Consider the following 19,362-nt stretch of genomic DNA (forward strand, 5'->3'; position numbering starts at 1 on the left):
CTGCTTCAATCTTAGAAACAATTTGCACAAAGATTAGACCACGCTTGTCCAACCCAGGCTGCATGCAGCCCAGGATGGCTTTGAATGTGGCCCAACAAAAAGTTGTAAACATTCTTAAAATATTATGTTTTTTTTGTGATTTTTTATTTTAGCTCATCAGCTATTGTTAGTGTTAGTGTATTTTATGTGTGGCCCAAGACAGTTCTGTCTTCCAATGTGACCCAGGGAAGCCAAAAGATTGGAAACTCCTGGATTAGGCAAAATAATACAAAGCAGACCATTACATAGGCCTTATCTCTAAAAGATGAATAATGAATATTATTTTTTAATAGGTAAGACAATACGATAATAGTCATCTAATTAACCATCGGTCTGGAGTTTTTCTCTTTTCAGAGCTCCTATAGCTACTAAAGATAATAAGGTCTGGAACTTAAAATTTCCAGCACAGCATTGATGTTATTTAGAGTAATAACACCTTTTTAGTTTTATATCCTGCTTTTCAGTCCACAAAGCACTTTCATATACGTTTATCACATAAATGCATAACACCTTTGTGAAGATGATGATCGTTGATGATTCCCATTTTAGGTTGAGGAACTGAGGCTCAAAAATGTTACCTGACATTTCAAAGTCCACACAGCTAGCAAGCCGAACTAGTACTCGAAACCTGGTTTTCTGATTTTAAATTATCTGTTCCTGCAAACCCCCAGATACCTGTGTGTATCTCTCCCCACACCCACCCACCCATTATGTCTATAAGCTCCTGAAGGGCAGGGGCTGCATCTCATGCTTTCCGGTATTTCCACAAATCACCAGGCATTCATTAAATTCATCCCACAAATATTTCTTGAGCAACTACTGTGTCCCAGGCCATGTGCTGGGGGACTGGGGCTACAATGATGAACAAGTCACTGCCCTCAAGTAACTTATAACCAGAGGAAAGTGACAAGTAAACAACCTATTACTTAGTGTGGTGTCTTCTATGTGCTACAATAGTGTTTGCCATTTATTAAGCATTTCGTGTATGTCAGATACCGAGCTAGGTGTTATCTCAGATAATACTCAAAACAATCCTATGAGTTGGTTCTATAACTGTTACTTTTTTTGTTTTAAACAGATGAAAAGACTAAGGCATAGAAAAGTGTTGTAACTTCCCTAGGGTCAAACGGCTAGCAAATAGAAGTGCCAAGATTTGAGGCTTGGTCTGTGTGACTCTTAGCTACCATGTCATGCTAGGTCTAATAGTCGACCTTATGTATTGGATGGGAAACAAACCCTGAACAAAAATGATCCCTCTCTATTTCTTATTTCAGGCTTGAGACAGTCCCTTTAGTAAATAGAATTGTGCCTGAAGAGCTTACCCCACATCTCAAGAAGGCAATAGCATTACTGAGGTTGTATTTGCGCAACCTCATCATTGCTGGAATGAACCTATATCATTCCAGCAACTTAAGAAAAACAAACACATTTAATCTCTTTTCCACATTTAATCCATCAGCAGTAACCCATTATCAAAATAAAGACTTGGATTTATATTAATGTTATCATCTAAATTAAAAAGAAATACACTCAGAACCCGAGTTTGGGTCCCAGGAGACAGGCACTTCAAAAATGAAATGACTGTCACTCATTAGTTATTTTATTTCAAATACTTGGCCCCATAAACATTAGCAAATATTTGACAGAAATGTGATTTCTGTTGTATATCACAATGAAGTCAAGACCACTGAAACGTGTGCAAAGAAAACAATTCTCAACTTACTTTAATTACCCAGGGACTGAATGATTCTGATTTGGCTAAAACAGGATGGACCACATACGATTTTCCATATTCAATCCATTTTTAAAGGAATCTCAAACTTTCCCGTGAAAATGACTATCTGGAACAAGTAAAAGTCACATTAAAACCAGGGAAAAAAAGGCTTGATGTCTCTTTTTAAATTTTTCACTTATTCCACAGTAAAAGATAAAATAATGTTAAAGAACATTTTTTTAAAAAAAGAAAAACTCTTACCCCTGATTTCACAACCTGAACACAACTCCTTTTTTTGTATTTCCATTTTAGGCCTACCCATATGTAACCATGTTCTCCATAACCGCATTCATAGTGAATATACAATGTGGTATTTTGTTTTTATCACTTGACATCATACCATAAGTGTTTTTGTTGTTGCTACAGTCTTCTCCATTATTATTTTAAAATTTTTCATTGGTCACATCAATATTCCATAGATGAGAGGGACCATAATTTATTGAACCATTCCCCTGTTGTTAAACGTATAAGTTGTTTCCAATTGTTCAGAATTATAAATAATAGAGAACTGAACAGTTCATTCAGGCAGGGTTCTTTTCCCCATACTTTTGGATATTTCCTTGCAATAAATTCCCAGAAGTGGAGTTACTGGGTAAAAGTATGTGAAAATTGTTTAAGGCCGTAGAATCAAATGGATTGTTGTGGGGCTTATCTCTTACTTATCCTTCAAGATCTAGTGCAGTTTCCCTCCCCCGACTCCTACATACATCATACATTCTAGGCATAATCACTTATTCCTGTATTTGAGCATTAACCATACCTTGGATATACCTCATTTGTGGCAAACATTAGTCCACTTACTTATGATCACAAGATGCGCTTCCTTGTCTGTAAAATGAGGATAATCATATCTAACTCACAGAGCTATTGGAAGGATTAAATGAGATAATGTCTGTACAATCCCTAGCCCAGTGCTCGGCATGCAGTCAGTGCTTTAAAAATGGAAACCATTATTATCATAACATTGTATTGCAATTAAGTGTTTACCTGGCTACTTGACTGTGGGCTTTTGAGAGGAGGGATCATGTTTTGGTCATCTTTGTGTCCCTAGGATATATACAGCACAGTGCCTAGTGCACAATAAGCATTCCACTAAAACAATGAATGGATGGATAAATGAATGAATTAATGAATAAAATGAATTTTCATTGAAAAATTACACTGCCACCAGCGCTGTTTGAAAATGTCAGTTTTGTACAACCCTACCAGCATGAGTATTTATGCTTGATTTCTACAAAGCAAATTTATTTTTTAGCATACCCAAGGCTATCTCTCCCCACTAATGTGAAAAATAAATAATACTTGGGGAAAAATTTCAAATTTTTATTATGCTGAAAAGATTGAGAATACAGTCTATAGCTGCAGTAGCCACTAACCACAATGGCTATTTGAACTTAAATTTTATTTTTGATAAAGATAAAATAAAATTTAACGTTTATTTCCTCAGTCTCACTAGCACATGTGAAGTGCTAGTCACATATGCCTAATTATGGCTACCATACTGGACAGTGCAAAATGTTGTATTAGATAATGCTGGTCTATAATCCAAAAATAATTTTCTGCTTGGTTTTGGGAAGCATTTCCTAATAAATTTGCAGTAAAGTTTATTTGAAAAGTTGCATTTGATTTAGACTGATTTTAAAAACAATTAATATCCCCTGAGCATCTACCAGCTGTGGAGTGGGAGAATATAATCATGGAGCTTGAGAAGTAGTCTGAAGAAGGCTAAATGATATTAAAAATTTGCCATACAGTTCCTCAAAAACTTAAACATAGATTACTGTATGATTCAGTAACTCTGCTCCTAGATATATACTCCTCACAACAGCAAAAAAAGCTACTTTTTTTTGAGACAAGGTCTCGCTCTGTCACCTGGGTTGGAGCGCAGTGGTGCAATCACGGCTCACTGCAACCTCGACCTCCCAGGCTCAAGTGATCCTTCCACCTCAGCCTCCCAAGTAGCTGGGATTACAGGCACATGCCACCACACCTGGCTAGAAAACAGGTACTTTAACAAATACATGTATCACATAGTCATAAGCAGCACTATTCAGTTATATTCAGTTATAAAAAGGAATGAAGCAGGCCAAGTGCAGTGATTCACACCTCCAATATCAACACGTTGGCTCAGGCAACATGATGAAACCCCGTATCCACAAAAAAAAATGAAAATTAGCCAGGTGCGGTGGCATGAGCCTGTAGTCCCAGCTACTCGGGAGGCTGAGGTAGGAGGATTGCTTGGACCCGGGAGGCGCAGGCTGAAAGTAACAGGAATTTTCCACCAGGAGCCAGCTTTTAGCTATAACCAAGGAGACCAGAGGATGGGACTGAAGCTGGTGGGAATGGAGAGATCTTTGCTTGCTCTGGGTTTCTGTACCACTTGGGGAGATTGAGAACTTTCAATCTGGGCCAGGCACGTGGCTCACGCCTGTAATCCCAGCAGTTTGGGAGGCCAAGGCAGGCAGATCACTTGACTTCGGGAGTTCGAGACCAGCCTGGCCAACATGATGAAACGCCATCTCTACTAAAAATACAAAAAAAAAAAAAAAATTAGCCAGCCGTGGTGTCACGTGCCTGTAGTCCCAGGTACTTGGGAGGCTGAGGCAGGAAAATCGCTTGAACCCAGGAGGTGGAAGTTGCAGTGAGCCAAGATCATGCCACTGCACTCCAGACTGAGTGACAGAGCAAGACTCCATCTCAAAAACAAAAAACAACAACAACAAAAAAAAAAACAAAAAAAGAACTTTCAATTAGAAAGCACTATTGAGATGCCCTTGGTCCTGGATTTGGTCTCTGTGCAACCTAGTTACCTTAGTTCTCTTAATTTGGTTCCCCAAAGTTCTTATCCTGGCAGTTCATGACCTGGCATGCAAGTGTCCTAGAGGCTAGTTCTGGCTGTGTTTATGGTGTACTGAGTGACTTTGACAAGTCTTTTCCTCTATATTGGCCTCAGTTTCCTCATCTGCAAAAACACTGGTCTAAAAGGCCTAGTTTTCAAGATAAGCTGGTTTTCAGGATAAGTCAGTTTTCAGGATAAGAGCACCATTTTCTTCATGAATTCGAGAAAGCTAAACCATTTTATCTTTTTCTCCAAGTAACTATCTAAAGAAACTGAAAAGGCGGAATGGCACATATGGCCAATCAAGACTCCTCCTCAGAAGAAGGCTTTTTATATGATTAAGCTACTTCTTTAATACTCCTACAGTGTCCTCCCCAAAGGATATGGATAAAGCCCTACAAAGTAATTCTGTCTGTCCCTTGAGACCTAAATATGCTACTTCATCAATAAGTGGGGGACTCAATTGTTCTCCCATCAGTGGCTCAGCCTGCACTGAGCAGTCCAGACTTCGCTGGCCAGCCTCACATGTGACCAACATTATACTCACAGATGAAAGACACACCTCAACCTACCAATTGATGGTCAACAAGGAGAATCCTTCAGCTGAAAACTAGAACCACTGATTGGAGGGAGAAAAAATAGGGCTGGGGAAACAAGTCCTTCTACCCTGGTTAGAAAGAGAAGAGGTAACTGGGTGCTCACACTCTTCCGGTGGGAAATAAGATGGTGGCTGTCATATTGAGACTGACAGGGAACTAGCAGGACCAGAAAGCAGCTAAGATTATGGTAAAACTAGACCTGCCTCTGGGACTACAAGTAAATTATAGCAGGATCAGGAAAATATCTGCTATGGAAGCCTGTTTTGAGTGTTGCATGTATTCTCTGTAAAGCATTTCCTTGGTGTTTTCTCCTTAATTTAAATTTAAAAATATATTTTTTAAGAAAATCAGGCCAGGCCGGTTGAGGTGGCTCACAGCTGTAATCCCGGCACTTTGGGAAGCTGAGGTGGGCAGATCACTTGAGGTCAGGAGTTCGAGACCAGCCTAGCCAACATGGCAAAGCCCCATCTCTACTAAAAAATACAAAAATTAGCTGGGCATGGTGGCAAACACCTGTAATCCCAGCTACTCAGAAGGCTGAGGCAGGAGAATTGCTTGAACACAGGAGGCGGAGGTTGCAGTGAGCTGAGATCCTGCCACTGCACTCCAGACTGGGAGACAGAGCAAGATTCCGTCTCAAAAAAAAAAAAAAAAAAAAAAAAGAAAAGAAAAGAAAAGAAAAAGAAAAAGAAAATCAAGCCGGGCACAGTGACTCACACCTGTAATCCAAGCACTTTGGGAGGCTGAGGCAGGCAGGTCACTTAAGGTCAGGAGTTTGAGATAAGCCTGGTCAACATGGTAAAACCCCATCTCTATTCAAAAATACATGCACACACACAAATTAGCCAGGAGTGGTAGTGCGCATCTGTAATCCAAGCACTTCAGGAGGCTGAGGTGGGTAGATTACTTGAGGTCAGGAGTTCAAGACCAGCCTGGCCAACATTGTGAAAACCCTGTCTCTACTAAAAACACAAACAATAGCTTGGTGTGGTGGTGCATACCTGTAATCCCAGCTACTCAGGAGGCTGAGGCACAAGAATCACTTGAACCTGGGAGGCTAAGTTGCAGTGAGCCGAGATCGCGCCACTGCACTCCAGCCTGGGTGACAAGAGTGAGGCGGGAGAGATGGGAGAGGGAAGACAGGGAGAGGGGAAGAGGGGGAGGCAGGGAGAGGGGAAGAGGGGGAGGCGGGGAGAGGGGAAGAGGGAGGGGGGAGGGGGGGGAAGGAGAGAGGGGCAGAGGGACAGCCAGTTTCAGCTGTCTCTGAAGGAATCCCCCTAAAATGTGCTCTGTTGGCCAGGTGTGGTGGCTCACACTTTGAGAGGCCCAGCACTTTGAGAGGCCGAGGCAGAAGGATCGCTTGAGCCTGGGCAACATAGTGAAATCCCATCTGTACAAAAAAAAAAAAAAAAGCTGGGAGTGATGGTGTGTCCCTGTAGTCCCAGCTACTCTGGAGGCTAGGCGGGAGGATTGCTGGAGCCCAGGAGGTCGAGGCTGCAGTGAGCTATGATTGTGCCACTGCACCCCTGCCTGAATGACAGAGCAAAACCCCATCTCAATAAAAAAAGGTGGGGCTCTGTCCACACTAGGGCCAGACCATTAAAGAGGAAACACGTGGGGAATCCTAATGATCACAGTAGTAATGACTGAAGTGAGAGACGCTCAAGGGAAAGAACCCAAAGGGCCTGAGTCACCCCACTGGAGCAGCCCTCCTTTGCTTTCTGGCAGATCTGCTTTCCATTTGTTCTGCTTGCCTGCAACCCTGGAGAGCTCTGTGCTTTGTTTTAATAAAATCTCCCCACTCTCTTCCAGTGCCTTCCTGCCTTCTCTAACTACAAAGTTCTTTAAGAAGCCAAGGGAGGCGTTACCTTCTTGTATGCAGTCAGACTTCCACAGGTAAGCCAATCTCTCTCTCTCTCTCTCTCTCTCTGTGCAATCTCCATTTATGAACATGGGTATATTTCTTTTAAAGAAATATTCTTTGCCTTCAAATATTTTTTTCCTACTAATCAAAGCATTTCAGCCTTGTCCCCAATTGAAGTTCTCTCTTCCTGCCCACCAACCCCCCGAACATGTTCCCAGGCCTTGCCACCATGTAAACCCGTAATCTTTTATACCACTATCCATATTGGTTTATAAAACAGAAGTATGCAACACATTGGAAAGAAAAAATGGCACCTGTCAAATACCAAACCCTATGAAATGGCTGTGCAATTTCACTTTTCACCTAGTAAATATCCAATTATTTTCCAGAATAGCTCTTTCCAGAATTCAAATCTGTTTCCATTAATATTAAAAGTTTAGAGGTCTGGGAGAACAGGAAGTGGCTGATTAAAAGCAGGTGGGGTTCATTATCTGGTTAATCACAATCCAGTATTTCCCACCTCCATTTGCCTCTCCCCCTCCCCCAAAACCATGTTCTGCCTCAGCAAAGGTCACACTCAAATTCTGCAAATAAAAACTTATCCTATAACATTTCAAGAGTGGAGCTGTGTTTTGGAGGGCTTGAGACCAGAATCATTATAAAAGAAATTTATTTCATACCATTTTCGCCAGAAAAGCAAATATCTTCCAAAGCATTGACTATCATTCTATCGCACAGAAAGGATGCCGATTGTGCTTCTTAGAGTCAGGCTCTGCTTGAATGTTAGTAATAGAATATTTAGAGTTGGAAGTGTCTCCTGGAGATTCCCTGCCCATTTATTAGATGGGGAAACTGAGACTGAGAGAAGAGAAGGGATTTGCTGAAATTGTACCTCCAGTTAGTGGCGGAGCTCAGACAAGGACACGTCAGTCCTAGGCATTGCTGGTGTGTGGGAAAAACGCCAAAAGGGCCTGACTGGAATGAACTGCAGTCATTTCTCTGTCTACTACATCTCCATGGGCCACATGTTCATGGCTCAGCTTTTACTTGCTCCCCTGAGAATTGACTCAAAGGCAAAGCCAAAATGGATATTTTAATGCAAAGCACATTAGGAGGCCAGAAGGCAAAAGGAGGTACTGTCTGGGGCTGCTGGCTGCACTTGGCTGGGAAAGCTTTGCTCCAGACCTTAGGAGACTGTTCATTCGGATGTTCTAGGTGCCAGCGCCAAGGGGAAGCCAGGGCAAAGGCTGAACACTGGCTATGGCAGTGCCCACCCCTTCATGGAGTCCACATCTGACAAGCAGTGCAGGTGGAGCTATGTGACATGTCCCTTGGAGGTGAGGAGCAGCCCTCTCAGTGATCGAACTTTCCTCAGAAATTTTTAGGAGCTGAAAGCCTTCCAAAATGGGGCAACTATGTTAAGGCTTGATGGGGGGGGTGGGAAGGCACGTGTTTTGCAGCATGGTTTGGAAAAGTATTCAGACAGGACACAAGGGAACCGACTCCCAAAAAAACAAGGACCAGCCAGTGCCATCACTATACACAGGTGACCTTGGTAGTGTCTTCTCTACTCCCAAGACTACTCGAAACCATGTCTTAGATGTCTTGTATGTTGCTGGTGAGAGTCACAGCTTCTGTGGAAACCTGCCTGGTGGTTCCTCAAAAGGCTTAATATAGTGTTACCATATGACCCAGTAATTCCACTCCCAGATACACACATACTCAAGAGAATTGAAAGCAGAGACTTGAACAGATATTTGCATACTAATGTTCACTGCACTGTTACTCGCAATAGCCGAAAGGCAGAAACAACCCAACTGGCCATCAAGAGATGACTGGATAAACAAAAAGTCTATCTATCCATACAATGGAATGTTACCCATAAAAAGGAATGAAGTACTGATCCATGCTACAAGATGGATGAACCTTGGAAACATTTTGCTAAGTAAAAGCAGTCAGTCATGACCACGTGTGGTGGCTCACACCTGTAATTTCAACACTTTTGGACGCTGAGGTAGGTGGATTGCTTGAGCCCAGGGGCTTGAGACCAGCCTGGGCAACATGGTGAAACCCCAACTCTACAAAAAATACCAAAAAAAAAAAAAATTAGCTAGGTGTGGAGTAGCTGTAGTCCCAGCTACTCGGGAGGCTGAGGTGGGAGGATTGATTGAGCCTGGAACGTTGAGGCTGCAGTGAGCCATGATCTTTCCACTGCACTGCAGGCCTGGGCAATAGAGTGAGACCTTATCTCAAAATAATAATCATAATAGCCATCCTAATGGGTGTGAAGTGGTATCTCATTGTAATTAACTACCTGCCCTCTCTTAATGGGTCTTACGGTCTTGCTTTCACAGTGATTATCCTAGTGTCTATTTTTTTCTTGGAACTCTGGACAGGTCTGCATATGGTTGGAAAGATGACCCTTTGTGAAACTGTGCTTGAAGAAAGCAACAGCTCCCTCTGCTGCCCCCAGCCACACTTTTGGTACAACTTTCTCATATTAATGAGTCAAGATCTCCCTACCTAGGTTCTGACCCAGTTTCTTCTCACCATACCATGACACTGCTATAGGCTCCACTGCTGTTCTATCTCACCAATTTGAAAAAGGAAAACCTACTCATCTTGCTTCCAGTCAGCAAATGATTCCTGCATAGATAGATGTGCATTGATTGCCAGCTGGGAGCCTTCAGCCATCCTGTCTTAGTTCGTTTTCTGCTCCTATAACAGACTGGGTAATTTATAAAGAAAAATAGATTTATTTGGCTTATGGTTCTGGAGCCTGAGAAGTCCAAAGCCATGGTGCCAGCATATGCTTGGCACCTAGTGAAGACCTTCCTGCTGTGTCCTAACATGGCAGAATGGCAAGCAAGCATTCAAGACAGAGGAACAGGGTTGAAATTATCCTTCTATCAAGAGTCTATTCCTATTATAACAGCATTAATCCATTGATGAGGGCACAGCCCTTATGGCCTAATCACCTCTTAAAGGCCCTACCTCTTTTTTTTTAAGATTGATGGTGTTTATTGTTCTCAAAATAGAATTCTGCCGTTTGCTTGGGGCTCTGGACACTGCAAAACTGAACAAATGGAAAACTCAAGAGTCTTGCTATGCATCAGTGGGGGTGCCATCCAAATCCACGGCAAATAAACGGCATTCGGTACTCACTGTGCACAAAAGGAGAGCATTTTATTTTCATGGATGTGGATGAAGTACAATTTCTTCAGTAAACTCAGGAAAAACTGTTAAGGGGCAACAATGAACTCTGCATTTAAAGAAAAATAGAAAATGAAAACACAAAATCCTAAAAAAAGTAAATAAAGATTCTGCGTCAGCACACTGGTATCAAAACACACATCAACAGCACGTCTTAATCATACGGGAAACAATCCTTGCTTATCAGAGGTGCATATCTAAATTCTATAGCTCACCAATATCTTCTTGGGAGTAGGCAAGAAAGAAACAGAAAACCTCACATTAAAAAAAAAAAAAAGTTTCTTTTCCCTAAATGTTTTCCTGAAGCTGAATCTTAAGGCGAGAGGACGTCAGTCATCCTCGTCATTCTCACTGAAGTCGTCATCGTTGTTGTCCTCCTCCTCTTCCTCCTCGACTGCTGGGGTCTCCACCCTGGAGCCACTGTACTGAGATCCATCGGAGCTTGTGGCCAGCAGCCCAATCGCAATGTTGGTCAGGTCACTGGCAGAAAGCCACGTGCCATTAGACCTGGAACCTGCCGTCGTGAACACACCTCCAGAAGTTCCCTGAGCCATTTCTGTCACGTACGGCTCCAGAGCCTTTGGGACCAAATTTCTGGCCATTTTAAGGTCTTCGGCAGAGCAGCTCCCGGACTCTAGCCCAAAAGCCATGCCCATCCACATCAGCACTTCTGTGTCATCGTGGATTTCAACGGAGCTGTTAAAATTAAACAGATATTCTGATTCGTCGTTGGAGATGCGGCAGTTGATGACGGTCTTCTTGCTACTGCTGATGGTGATGAAGGGCATGTGGACGACTGAGTTGGGCGGCGGCCGCTGGCCGACCTGCTCCTCCACATACTGGTTTCTCAGCACCAGGTTCTTGAAGGCAATTTGCTGTAGAATAAGTTGTTGAAGTTCAGACTGTTTCTGCTTTATTCTTTCAAGTCTCTTCTGTCTTTCCACCCGTAAGTTCTGACAGTTCTGAGCCGAGTTGGTGGTCAGACCAATCCACTTGATCTTCTTTTTCTCCCTGGAGATGATATTCATGGCCATCAGCACGTTTAAGGCATCGTAGGTGCGCCGTTTTATGTTCTTCACGTCATAAGCTGACTCGTTTGGTGAGGCGTGGTTGCTGGCAGCTCTGAACTTGGCGACCAGCTCGCCCACCACTTCCTGGCAGGAAGTGGTCCCTTTCCTCTGCACCGTCTCCCAGACCTTCATGGAAAGACGGCACAGGCCCATGCCATTCTTCTCTCCTTTCCTGTTGTACTGCCTGGCCCAAGGAGGTGAGGAGTAGGAATGCTGGTTCTGAGAGGCAAAGTGAGTGCTGGGTGGGTTTGGGCTTCCTACCACAGGGACGTCTGATGCTGCCGGTCTCTGAGGCATACCAATTACCACTTGCTGGTCAATGTTGACACTGGACTGTCCAAAGGTTTTCGGCAAGAGCTGCTTCCCGAGCGGGTTCACGGTGGAGGGGTGAACGGCCACAGGGCGGCTGGTCTGGTTCTGGTCTATTAAGACCTTGAGTTCTTCGTTAGCTTCAGTGAGACTGACATATTTTGCCATGTTACCAGATTTGGGAAATAAATGCTATAAATGTTCACCTTTCCAGAGAAGAAAAACAATTCTTCCAGGCCGAGTGTAGGGCTGCCGTGAGGTGCGTGGCGTAACGTGTGTGGCGTAACGTGCATGGCGTAACGTGCGTGGCGTAACGTGCGTGGCGTGTGGTACGTGGCGTGTGGTACGTGGCGTGTGGTACGTGGCGTGTGGTACGTGGCGTGTGGTACGTGGCGTAACATGCGCCACGTGAGGTGCGCAGCGGCAGGGGGGCGGTCCGTGCAGTGCGCCTGCGTGCCTTTTCACGCCTTCAGCCTTTCTTCCTCTGGCCCTACCTCTTAATACTGTTACAATGGTAATTAAGTTTCCAACACATGAACTTTTGGAGGACACATTTAAACCATAGCACATCCTAAAGGGACTGATGAAAATCAGACGTGTAGGCCTCTGCAGGCCCGTCTATCATTTCTTCTCAGCCATTGTCTCACAGGAAGCTGGATCTGGGCTCTTGCAAGGATTATTTCTTCACCTGCTGGTCAAGAAGCTTATGTGGAAGAATCCAGTTTTTGTCTCTCTACCCAAACAGCTACACTAAGCCTTCCTGAGTAGATAGAGATGGGAAAAAGGAGTTAACAATATACAGTATCATTTATTTGTTGGGCTGTGGTACAATCAATAGACTAAGTCCACAGCCTACACCTCACTTTGGAAGCTACACACATTGCCAATGAGAAAGAAATCTAAAGAGAGAACAAGACAAAGCCCAGCAGAAGCAGAGGCCTGTGGCAGTCTCTTTCTCCCACCGTTGGTCTCAACTCTGCCTTACTCACCAAAAGTCCTAATAACCATGCCACACAGGCTCTGTGTCTTCAGGCCTGCTTCTCTAGTCCACACCAACTTCCTCTAGCACCTCGACTCTGGAAATAATGCATGTGATTGCACACAAGCATACACCTCAGCCTCAGATACACAGAGGTGCTGTCTCACTCACCTCGGGCTGCCGTAACAAAACACCATAGACTGGGTGGCTGAAACAATAGACATTTATTTTCTCACAGTTCTGGAGGCTAGAAGTCCAAGATCAAGTTTCCAGCAGGGTTGGTTTCTGGTGAGGGCTCACTTCCTGGCTTTCAGATGTCTGCCTTCTCACTGTGTCCTCACATGGCAGCGGGGCTTGGAGAGATCTCTTTTGATAAGGACACATCCTATCCTATTTGGGACCCACCCTTATGACCTCATTTAACCTTAATTACCTCCTAAAGACCCTATCTCCAGATACAGTCAAATTGGGGGTTAGGGCATCAACATACGAGTTTTAGTGGGTAGGGGGACAAAATTCAGTCTATAGCATTTGCTAAACAGAACCAGAGCTGGACAGTAGTGAAAGAGTAGTGAAATTGGGGGTTAGGAGTTCAACATATGAATTTTATTGGGTAGGGGGACAAAATTCAGTCTATAGCATTTGCCTAACAGAACCAGAGCTGGACAGTAATAAAAGAGGTAAAACAGATATTATTCAGGAACTATTGCAATGGGGCAAAGAGACCTCAGGATAGAACTGGGCTCAATTCTTTTTTAAGGAAGAGTCTCACTCTGTCACCCAGGTTAGAGTGCAGTGGCACGATCTAGGCTCACTGCAACCTCCGCAACCTCCGCCTCCTGGGTTCAAGTGATTCTCCTACCTCAGCCTCCTGAATAGCTGGGATTACAGGCTCCCGCCACCACGCCCGGCTGTGAGCCACTGCACCTGGTCTGGGCTCAATTCTAAATGCAGTAAATGCAAGAGGATTTATAGCCAAGGAGCAGAGCAAAGTGGTCAGTGGATGAAAAATTACTAAGAAGATACATCAAGGGTAGATGTATTCTTGTTAAACCAACTTAACAAGATTCTTGCTAAAGGTAGGCTGGGGTGATCAGATATCAAGGGTGGGGAAGAAGAGTGTGATCAGATATTGAAGGTGATTGGATATCAAGAGCAGGGGATTCTCACTAAAGTGACTTAAGCTAAACTCCTGCTAAAACTAGACTTAGCAAGGATGAGGTCAAAAAGAGGGCTTAGAAGAGCCTGTCTAAAGTTTAATTAAGGAGAGAGTTTTAACCCCTCTGGTTCGCCCCAAATTTATGTTTTCTCACATGCAAAATGCATTCATTCCATTCCAACAGTCCCCAAAGTCGTCACTCTTTCCAGCATCAACTCTTAAAGTCTGAAGTCCAAAGTCTCATCAAAATATCATGTAAATTATATATTGGTGAGACTAAGGTAAGATTCATCCAGAGACAAAATTCCTCTCTAGCTGTGAACCTATGAAACCAGACTAGTTATGTGCTTCTAAAACACAATGGTGACAGAGGCATAGGATAGACATTCCCATTCCAAAAGAAAGAAATCAGGAGGAAGAAAGGGTAGTGAGTCCCAAGCAAGTCCAAAACCTAGCAAGGCGAATTCCATGAGATCTTAAGGCTCAATAATAATCCTCTTTGGTTAAACACTCTACCCACCACTTGGGTGGCAGTGTCACTTTCATGGCTCTGCTAGGGCCCTGCCCCTTCAGTTATCAGAGAGGGTCCAGCCCAAAGGATTGTCTATAAAGGCTGCCTTGCCCCTGAGGCACAGGGCGGGGTCACCCTGGCCCACTGAAACTGGAGAGGTGGTATCACCCTTTGAAACTGAGGTAGAAACAGCCTTGCCCCCTGGGCCTGTGGTAGAAGTGTCAGCCCTGATTATCTATAAATGCCTTCATGGTTATTCTTATTTTTCCTTGAATAACAGTGCAATTAGCAGCCAAATAGGTAAATGGTCTGCTCCTGAGAATCCAAGAAATTCAAAAGTCTTCCTTCATTCTGTGTAGCTTTCTCTGTCTCCTTTAGTTCAAACTAGTGTTTTTGCTCATATAATCCCACTTCTATTCCTGGCTTCCGCTGAGATGGCTGATTATACTCATGAGTCCCACCCACAATCTCTTCATCAAATGGTTGTCCAGCTGTAGGGTTAGTGTTCTCTTCAGGACAAGTTTCATTTTTTGCAATATGGATAGGCTGAGAATATTCCAAGTTCTTAAGTTCTGGTTCCTTTTTGCTTAACAATTCCTTCTTTAATTCATCTCTCTCTTCTTGCATTTTACTATAATTAGTCAGGAGAAACCAAGCCAATCCCTCAACACTTTGCTTAGAAATCTCCTTAGTTAAATATCCAATTTCTTCACTTTCATGTTCTAACTTCTGCAAAACACTAGGACACAGTTCAGCCAAGTTCTTTGCCACCATATAACAGAAATCACCTTTCCTCCAGTTTTCAGTATCTTGTTCTTTATTTCTCTGTGAGACCTTACCAAGATTGCCCTAAATGTCCATATTTCTAGGATGTGATGCAAGACTCTAGCCTTTACTCATTACCCAGTTCTAAAGCCACTTCCACATTTTTAGGTATTTTTTACAGCAGCACCCCACTTCTCAATACCAAAATCTGTCTTATTGTATTTAGATTACCATATCAAAATACTATAGACTGGTGGCTTAAACAGCATACATTTATTTTCTCACAGTTCTGGAGGCAGGAAAGTCTAAGACCAAGGTTCTAGCAGGATTTGGTCTCTGGTGAGCACCCTCTTTCTATCTTGCAGATGGCTACCTTTTCACTGTGTTTCTCACATGAAAAAGCGAAAGGAGAGAGAGAGAGAGAAAGATTGATTTCACTTATTATAAAGACATAGTCCTATAAGATTAAGATTTCACTCTTATGATTTCATTTAATTTTAATTACCTCCTAAAGACTCTATCTCCAAATATAGTCAAATTGGGTGTTTGGGTTTCAGCATAAGAATTTTCAGAGGATGCAATTTAGTTCATAGCAGGTGCTCTGCTGGTTTTTTTCTCACTGCCCTGTGGTAGCTGCAGACAGGTAGGCTTTGCTGAACTCATTAAGCATTGGTAGAACTTCTCAGAGACTTTGCTCAGAACATAAGGCCCCAACAGAGCAAAAAATGGCTCCTGACATCTAAGTGTTGACATGCTTACCAGGCCTCATCCAGGCTTCCCACTCTAACATTTAAGAGGCCCAGAACAAGAATACAAACAGAGCATATGCCTGATAATTAAAAATTATAAGTCAAAGCAAAAAAAAATTGTTAAATATGTTCTATCTTCTATTTTGACAGCTATACCTTTATAAAAGCAAAATCAATATGTGTAAAGTGATGGTTTTAATACTATTGAAAGCAAAATATCAAAGATGACTGAGTTTAATTATGACTCTGCATGTCTGAGTGTTCTTCTTATGGGCTAGCAATATATGGATGAGTAATAATGTAAAGACATACATATTTCAGGAATTATTTTGTATTCCACAAAATTAATTTTTGTCACCTTCAGCAAAAATCAGTTATTCATTGCTGTAATAGTAAATTTTCACATAATGTATAATTTTCAGTCATGATCCAAAGCAGAGGTCAGCAGACTTTTTCTGTTAAGAGATCGATAGTAAAAATTTGAAGCTTTGCAGACACCGTACAGTCTCTATTTCAACTACTCACTCTGCCATTGTACAGAAGCTATAATACTCACCACGTAAACAAATGAGTGTGGCTGTGCTTAAATAAAACTTTATTTATAAAAATAGGCAGTCCACTTGTGGGCCATACCCCTGAGCTAAATCAGTAAAAAATAAAATGTAGGATGACATCAGCAAAATGGCAGAGTAGGAAATCCAACCCTCCTTGCCCCACAAAAACAATGATCTAACAACTACCCACGAATAAAAATAACACCCAGGAGTTTGCCCAGGGCTCAGCAAAGTAAAGGTTCATCTAGTCCTACAGAGCAAAGCAACCTCTCAGTACCTAGAAGAAGAGAGGAGGACAGATTTAGGAGGAGACTTTTCCTAACCTTTCATGGCAAAGGAGTCACACACATTTTAGCCCAATAAAAGGGAAGGTAGCTTGTCCTAGTGGGTCAGAAGGTGGCCTGCCAACCAGATGAATGCCAAATCCTTGCTGTGTAGCTTGGGGAAAGTTGCTACACCTTTCTGTGCCTCAGTATCTTCATTTAGAAAATGTTAAGCCTTCCAGGTGCTCAATAAAGATCCACCCCTTCATTTGCATAAAACAGTTTGAGCATTATTTGGTTATCAATTTAGCTTTCGTTTTAACATCTGCCGTTATCAACTTCTCTTTAGAGAAATTTCAAGACCTTCCAAGATTCCACATGGCTCAAATAGAATGCAAGTTGTCAAAACAAAACCCTCCTGGCCCTTCAGGGTACATGAGGGAGGGCTGAATAAGGGTCTGTTGGGTGCTTCAACTTCTGGGCCACTTGGACCAGGATCCTGTATGTGGTATTGTTTGGATGAGATTCCTGAGCTCCACTTGGCAATATTAGAAAATATGCCCATGGTCCCAGGAGTCTCTGGGATTGGTGGTGGTCAAGGCAGGGAGGGGATAAGAATTTGATGCTACAGGCTGGGTGTGGTGACTCATGCCTGTAATCTCAACACTTTGGGAGGTGAAGGCGGGCAGATCATTTGAGGTTAGGAGTTTGAGACCAGCCTGGCCAACGTGGTGAAACCGCATCTCTACTACAGATACAAAAAGTAGTGGGGCGTGGTGGTGGGCATCTGCAGTCCTAGCTATTCGGTAGGCTGAGGCAGGAGAATCACTTGAACCTGGGAGGCGGAGGTTGCAGTGAGCCAAAATTGCACCACTGCACTCCAGCCTGGATGACAGAGTGACTCTGTCTCAAGAAAACAATTTGATGCTACAAAAAATAATTTTTCTCTGGAGAAGGAGAGACATGTTGAGAGCTGTCTTCAAATATCTAAAGAGCCATCCTGTAAAAGAAAACACAAACTTGATCTTTGCTACTCCAGAGGAAAAAATTAGAAACAGCAGGCAGAAGTTACACAAACGCTGGTTCCAGCTCAATTTAAGAAAGTCATTGCTAATGACTTAAGTGATTCAACAAGGAAAAGGGCTATTCAGGCAGTAGTAAACTTCCTGGGCAGGTAGTATTCAAGCAGATGCCATGTGTCTATCTGCTAGGATGCTACCAAAAATTTTATTGGCCAGATGGACAGTTGGGATAAATGTTCTTTCTAAAGATCTTCACCATAGGAGTCTCCATGCATGCATGGGACAACATCAAATTTGAGTAGGCTCAATCTCATAGGGCCTCAACTAACTTTACAGAATTTTAAAATCTGATTATTGCGATGGCATGCCACTTTGGGATTATGTCACTGTATTTCCTTCAGCAAGCTCAAAACATTTTACACGTCTCTTTCCTATCATTTGGCATTGTAGGCAAGGCATGATTCTCTACTGATTGTGAAACAAAGGTCCCCAAAAGATGTAACTTCCGGGAGTCATACTGAATTTGTGGGGGACTTACAAGCAGAACACAAGTTTCCTGACCCACAACCCAACTCCAGTGACCGCCCTCACAATGGAAAACATGCTCCATTGCTCTGGGATAGAAGAGGCTCACTTGACCAATTTGGAAATCCTCTCACTGTGTTGAGATGAGTAGAAAACAGAATGTGAACTTTCCAAGTTCAAAGTCTATTTCCTACTGGGAAAATGAGACATCTGGTTTGTAGTTAAAGAAGATGGATCCTAAGGGATCTGTGACAATAAATTGCTTTTCTAAATCTGCCTTTTAGAAATTTAAACACACATTCATCAGAAACATATGGATTGGATATACAAAAACCTGGAATGCTGTTGGATTGGCAAACAATAAGAGAATCTTAGAATAATGGGATAGAAGAGATTTCTAAATGTTTGACTGTCTAGTCTGTCTTCCCTCTAGCCTAGCTCTCTTGCCTCCATCAAGCAAGAACTCTGTAATGAGGGCCTATTGTGTTCTCAGCACCTGTTGTGTTGGGTGGCAGTTAACAAAAAGCAGGCCAAAAATTAGTCGGTTTTCAGTAAGGTAGTCATATTATGCTGAAGAAGATATCCTATGGGCTAACCTTGGTCTAATGACATGCAACTACAAGGAACATCAAGGAGCCAAACTGCAATTAACCGTGAACCCCATTGTCTTCTGGGAAATAGAGAAAACTTCCATTGTGCCCACTGAGTATTACAATACAGCGTTGAGGTGGGAAGGGTGGGTGTGGGAGGTACAGAAAATATAGGGACAGGGACCCCTCAATTAAATGGCTTACTGTTAATTGACTTTTCTGATTAATTTCTATGAATAATCCATTTCTGCATTAGTTACCTAAAACAAAAATGTGGCTATATCAGAGGCCTTAGAGATGCCTTGTTCAAGGCTGGGTGTGGTGGCTCATGCCTGTAGTCCTAGCACTCAGGGAGGCCTAGGCAAGAGCATCACTTGAGCCCAGGAGTTCGAGGCTGCAGTGAGCTATGATTGTGCCACTGTACTCCAGCCTGAGTGACAGAGGGAGACCCTGTCTCTTAAAAAAAAAAAAAAGTGCTGGTTCAAACTCTCAAGGCATGCATATGTAGGGATGTGTATGTGTGGGGATGTGTGTGTTG

General features: G+C 42.9%; 1 protein-coding gene across 1 annotated transcript; it reads right to left on the reverse strand.

The window, feature by feature from the left end:
• Positions 1-8,993: 8,993 nt before the first annotated feature.
• On the reverse strand, positions 8,994-12,013 carry TFDP3 (transcription factor Dp family member 3). Its single transcript, XM_003814498.5, has one exon. It carries the CDS (start codon positions 11,873-11,875, stop codon positions 10,658-10,660), a length of 1,218 nt encoding a protein of 405 aa, XP_003814546.1. The 5' UTR covers positions 11,876-12,013; the 3' UTR covers positions 8,994-10,657.
• Between the last annotated feature and the right edge of the window lie 7,349 nt (positions 12,014-19,362).

The sequence above is a fragment of the Pan paniscus genome, chromosome X (genome assembly GCF_029289425.2).
Source record: "Pan paniscus chromosome X, NHGRI_mPanPan1-v2.0_pri, whole genome shotgun sequence".
Classification (NCBI taxonomy): Eukaryota; Metazoa; Chordata; class Mammalia; order Primates; family Hominidae; genus Pan; species Pan paniscus.

Excerpts from the sequence above, each read along its gene's own strand:
- TFDP3 (XM_003814498.5), bottom strand. The coding sequence starts at position 11,875 with ATGGCAAAATATGTCAGTCTCACTGAAGCTAACGAAGAACTCAAGGTC.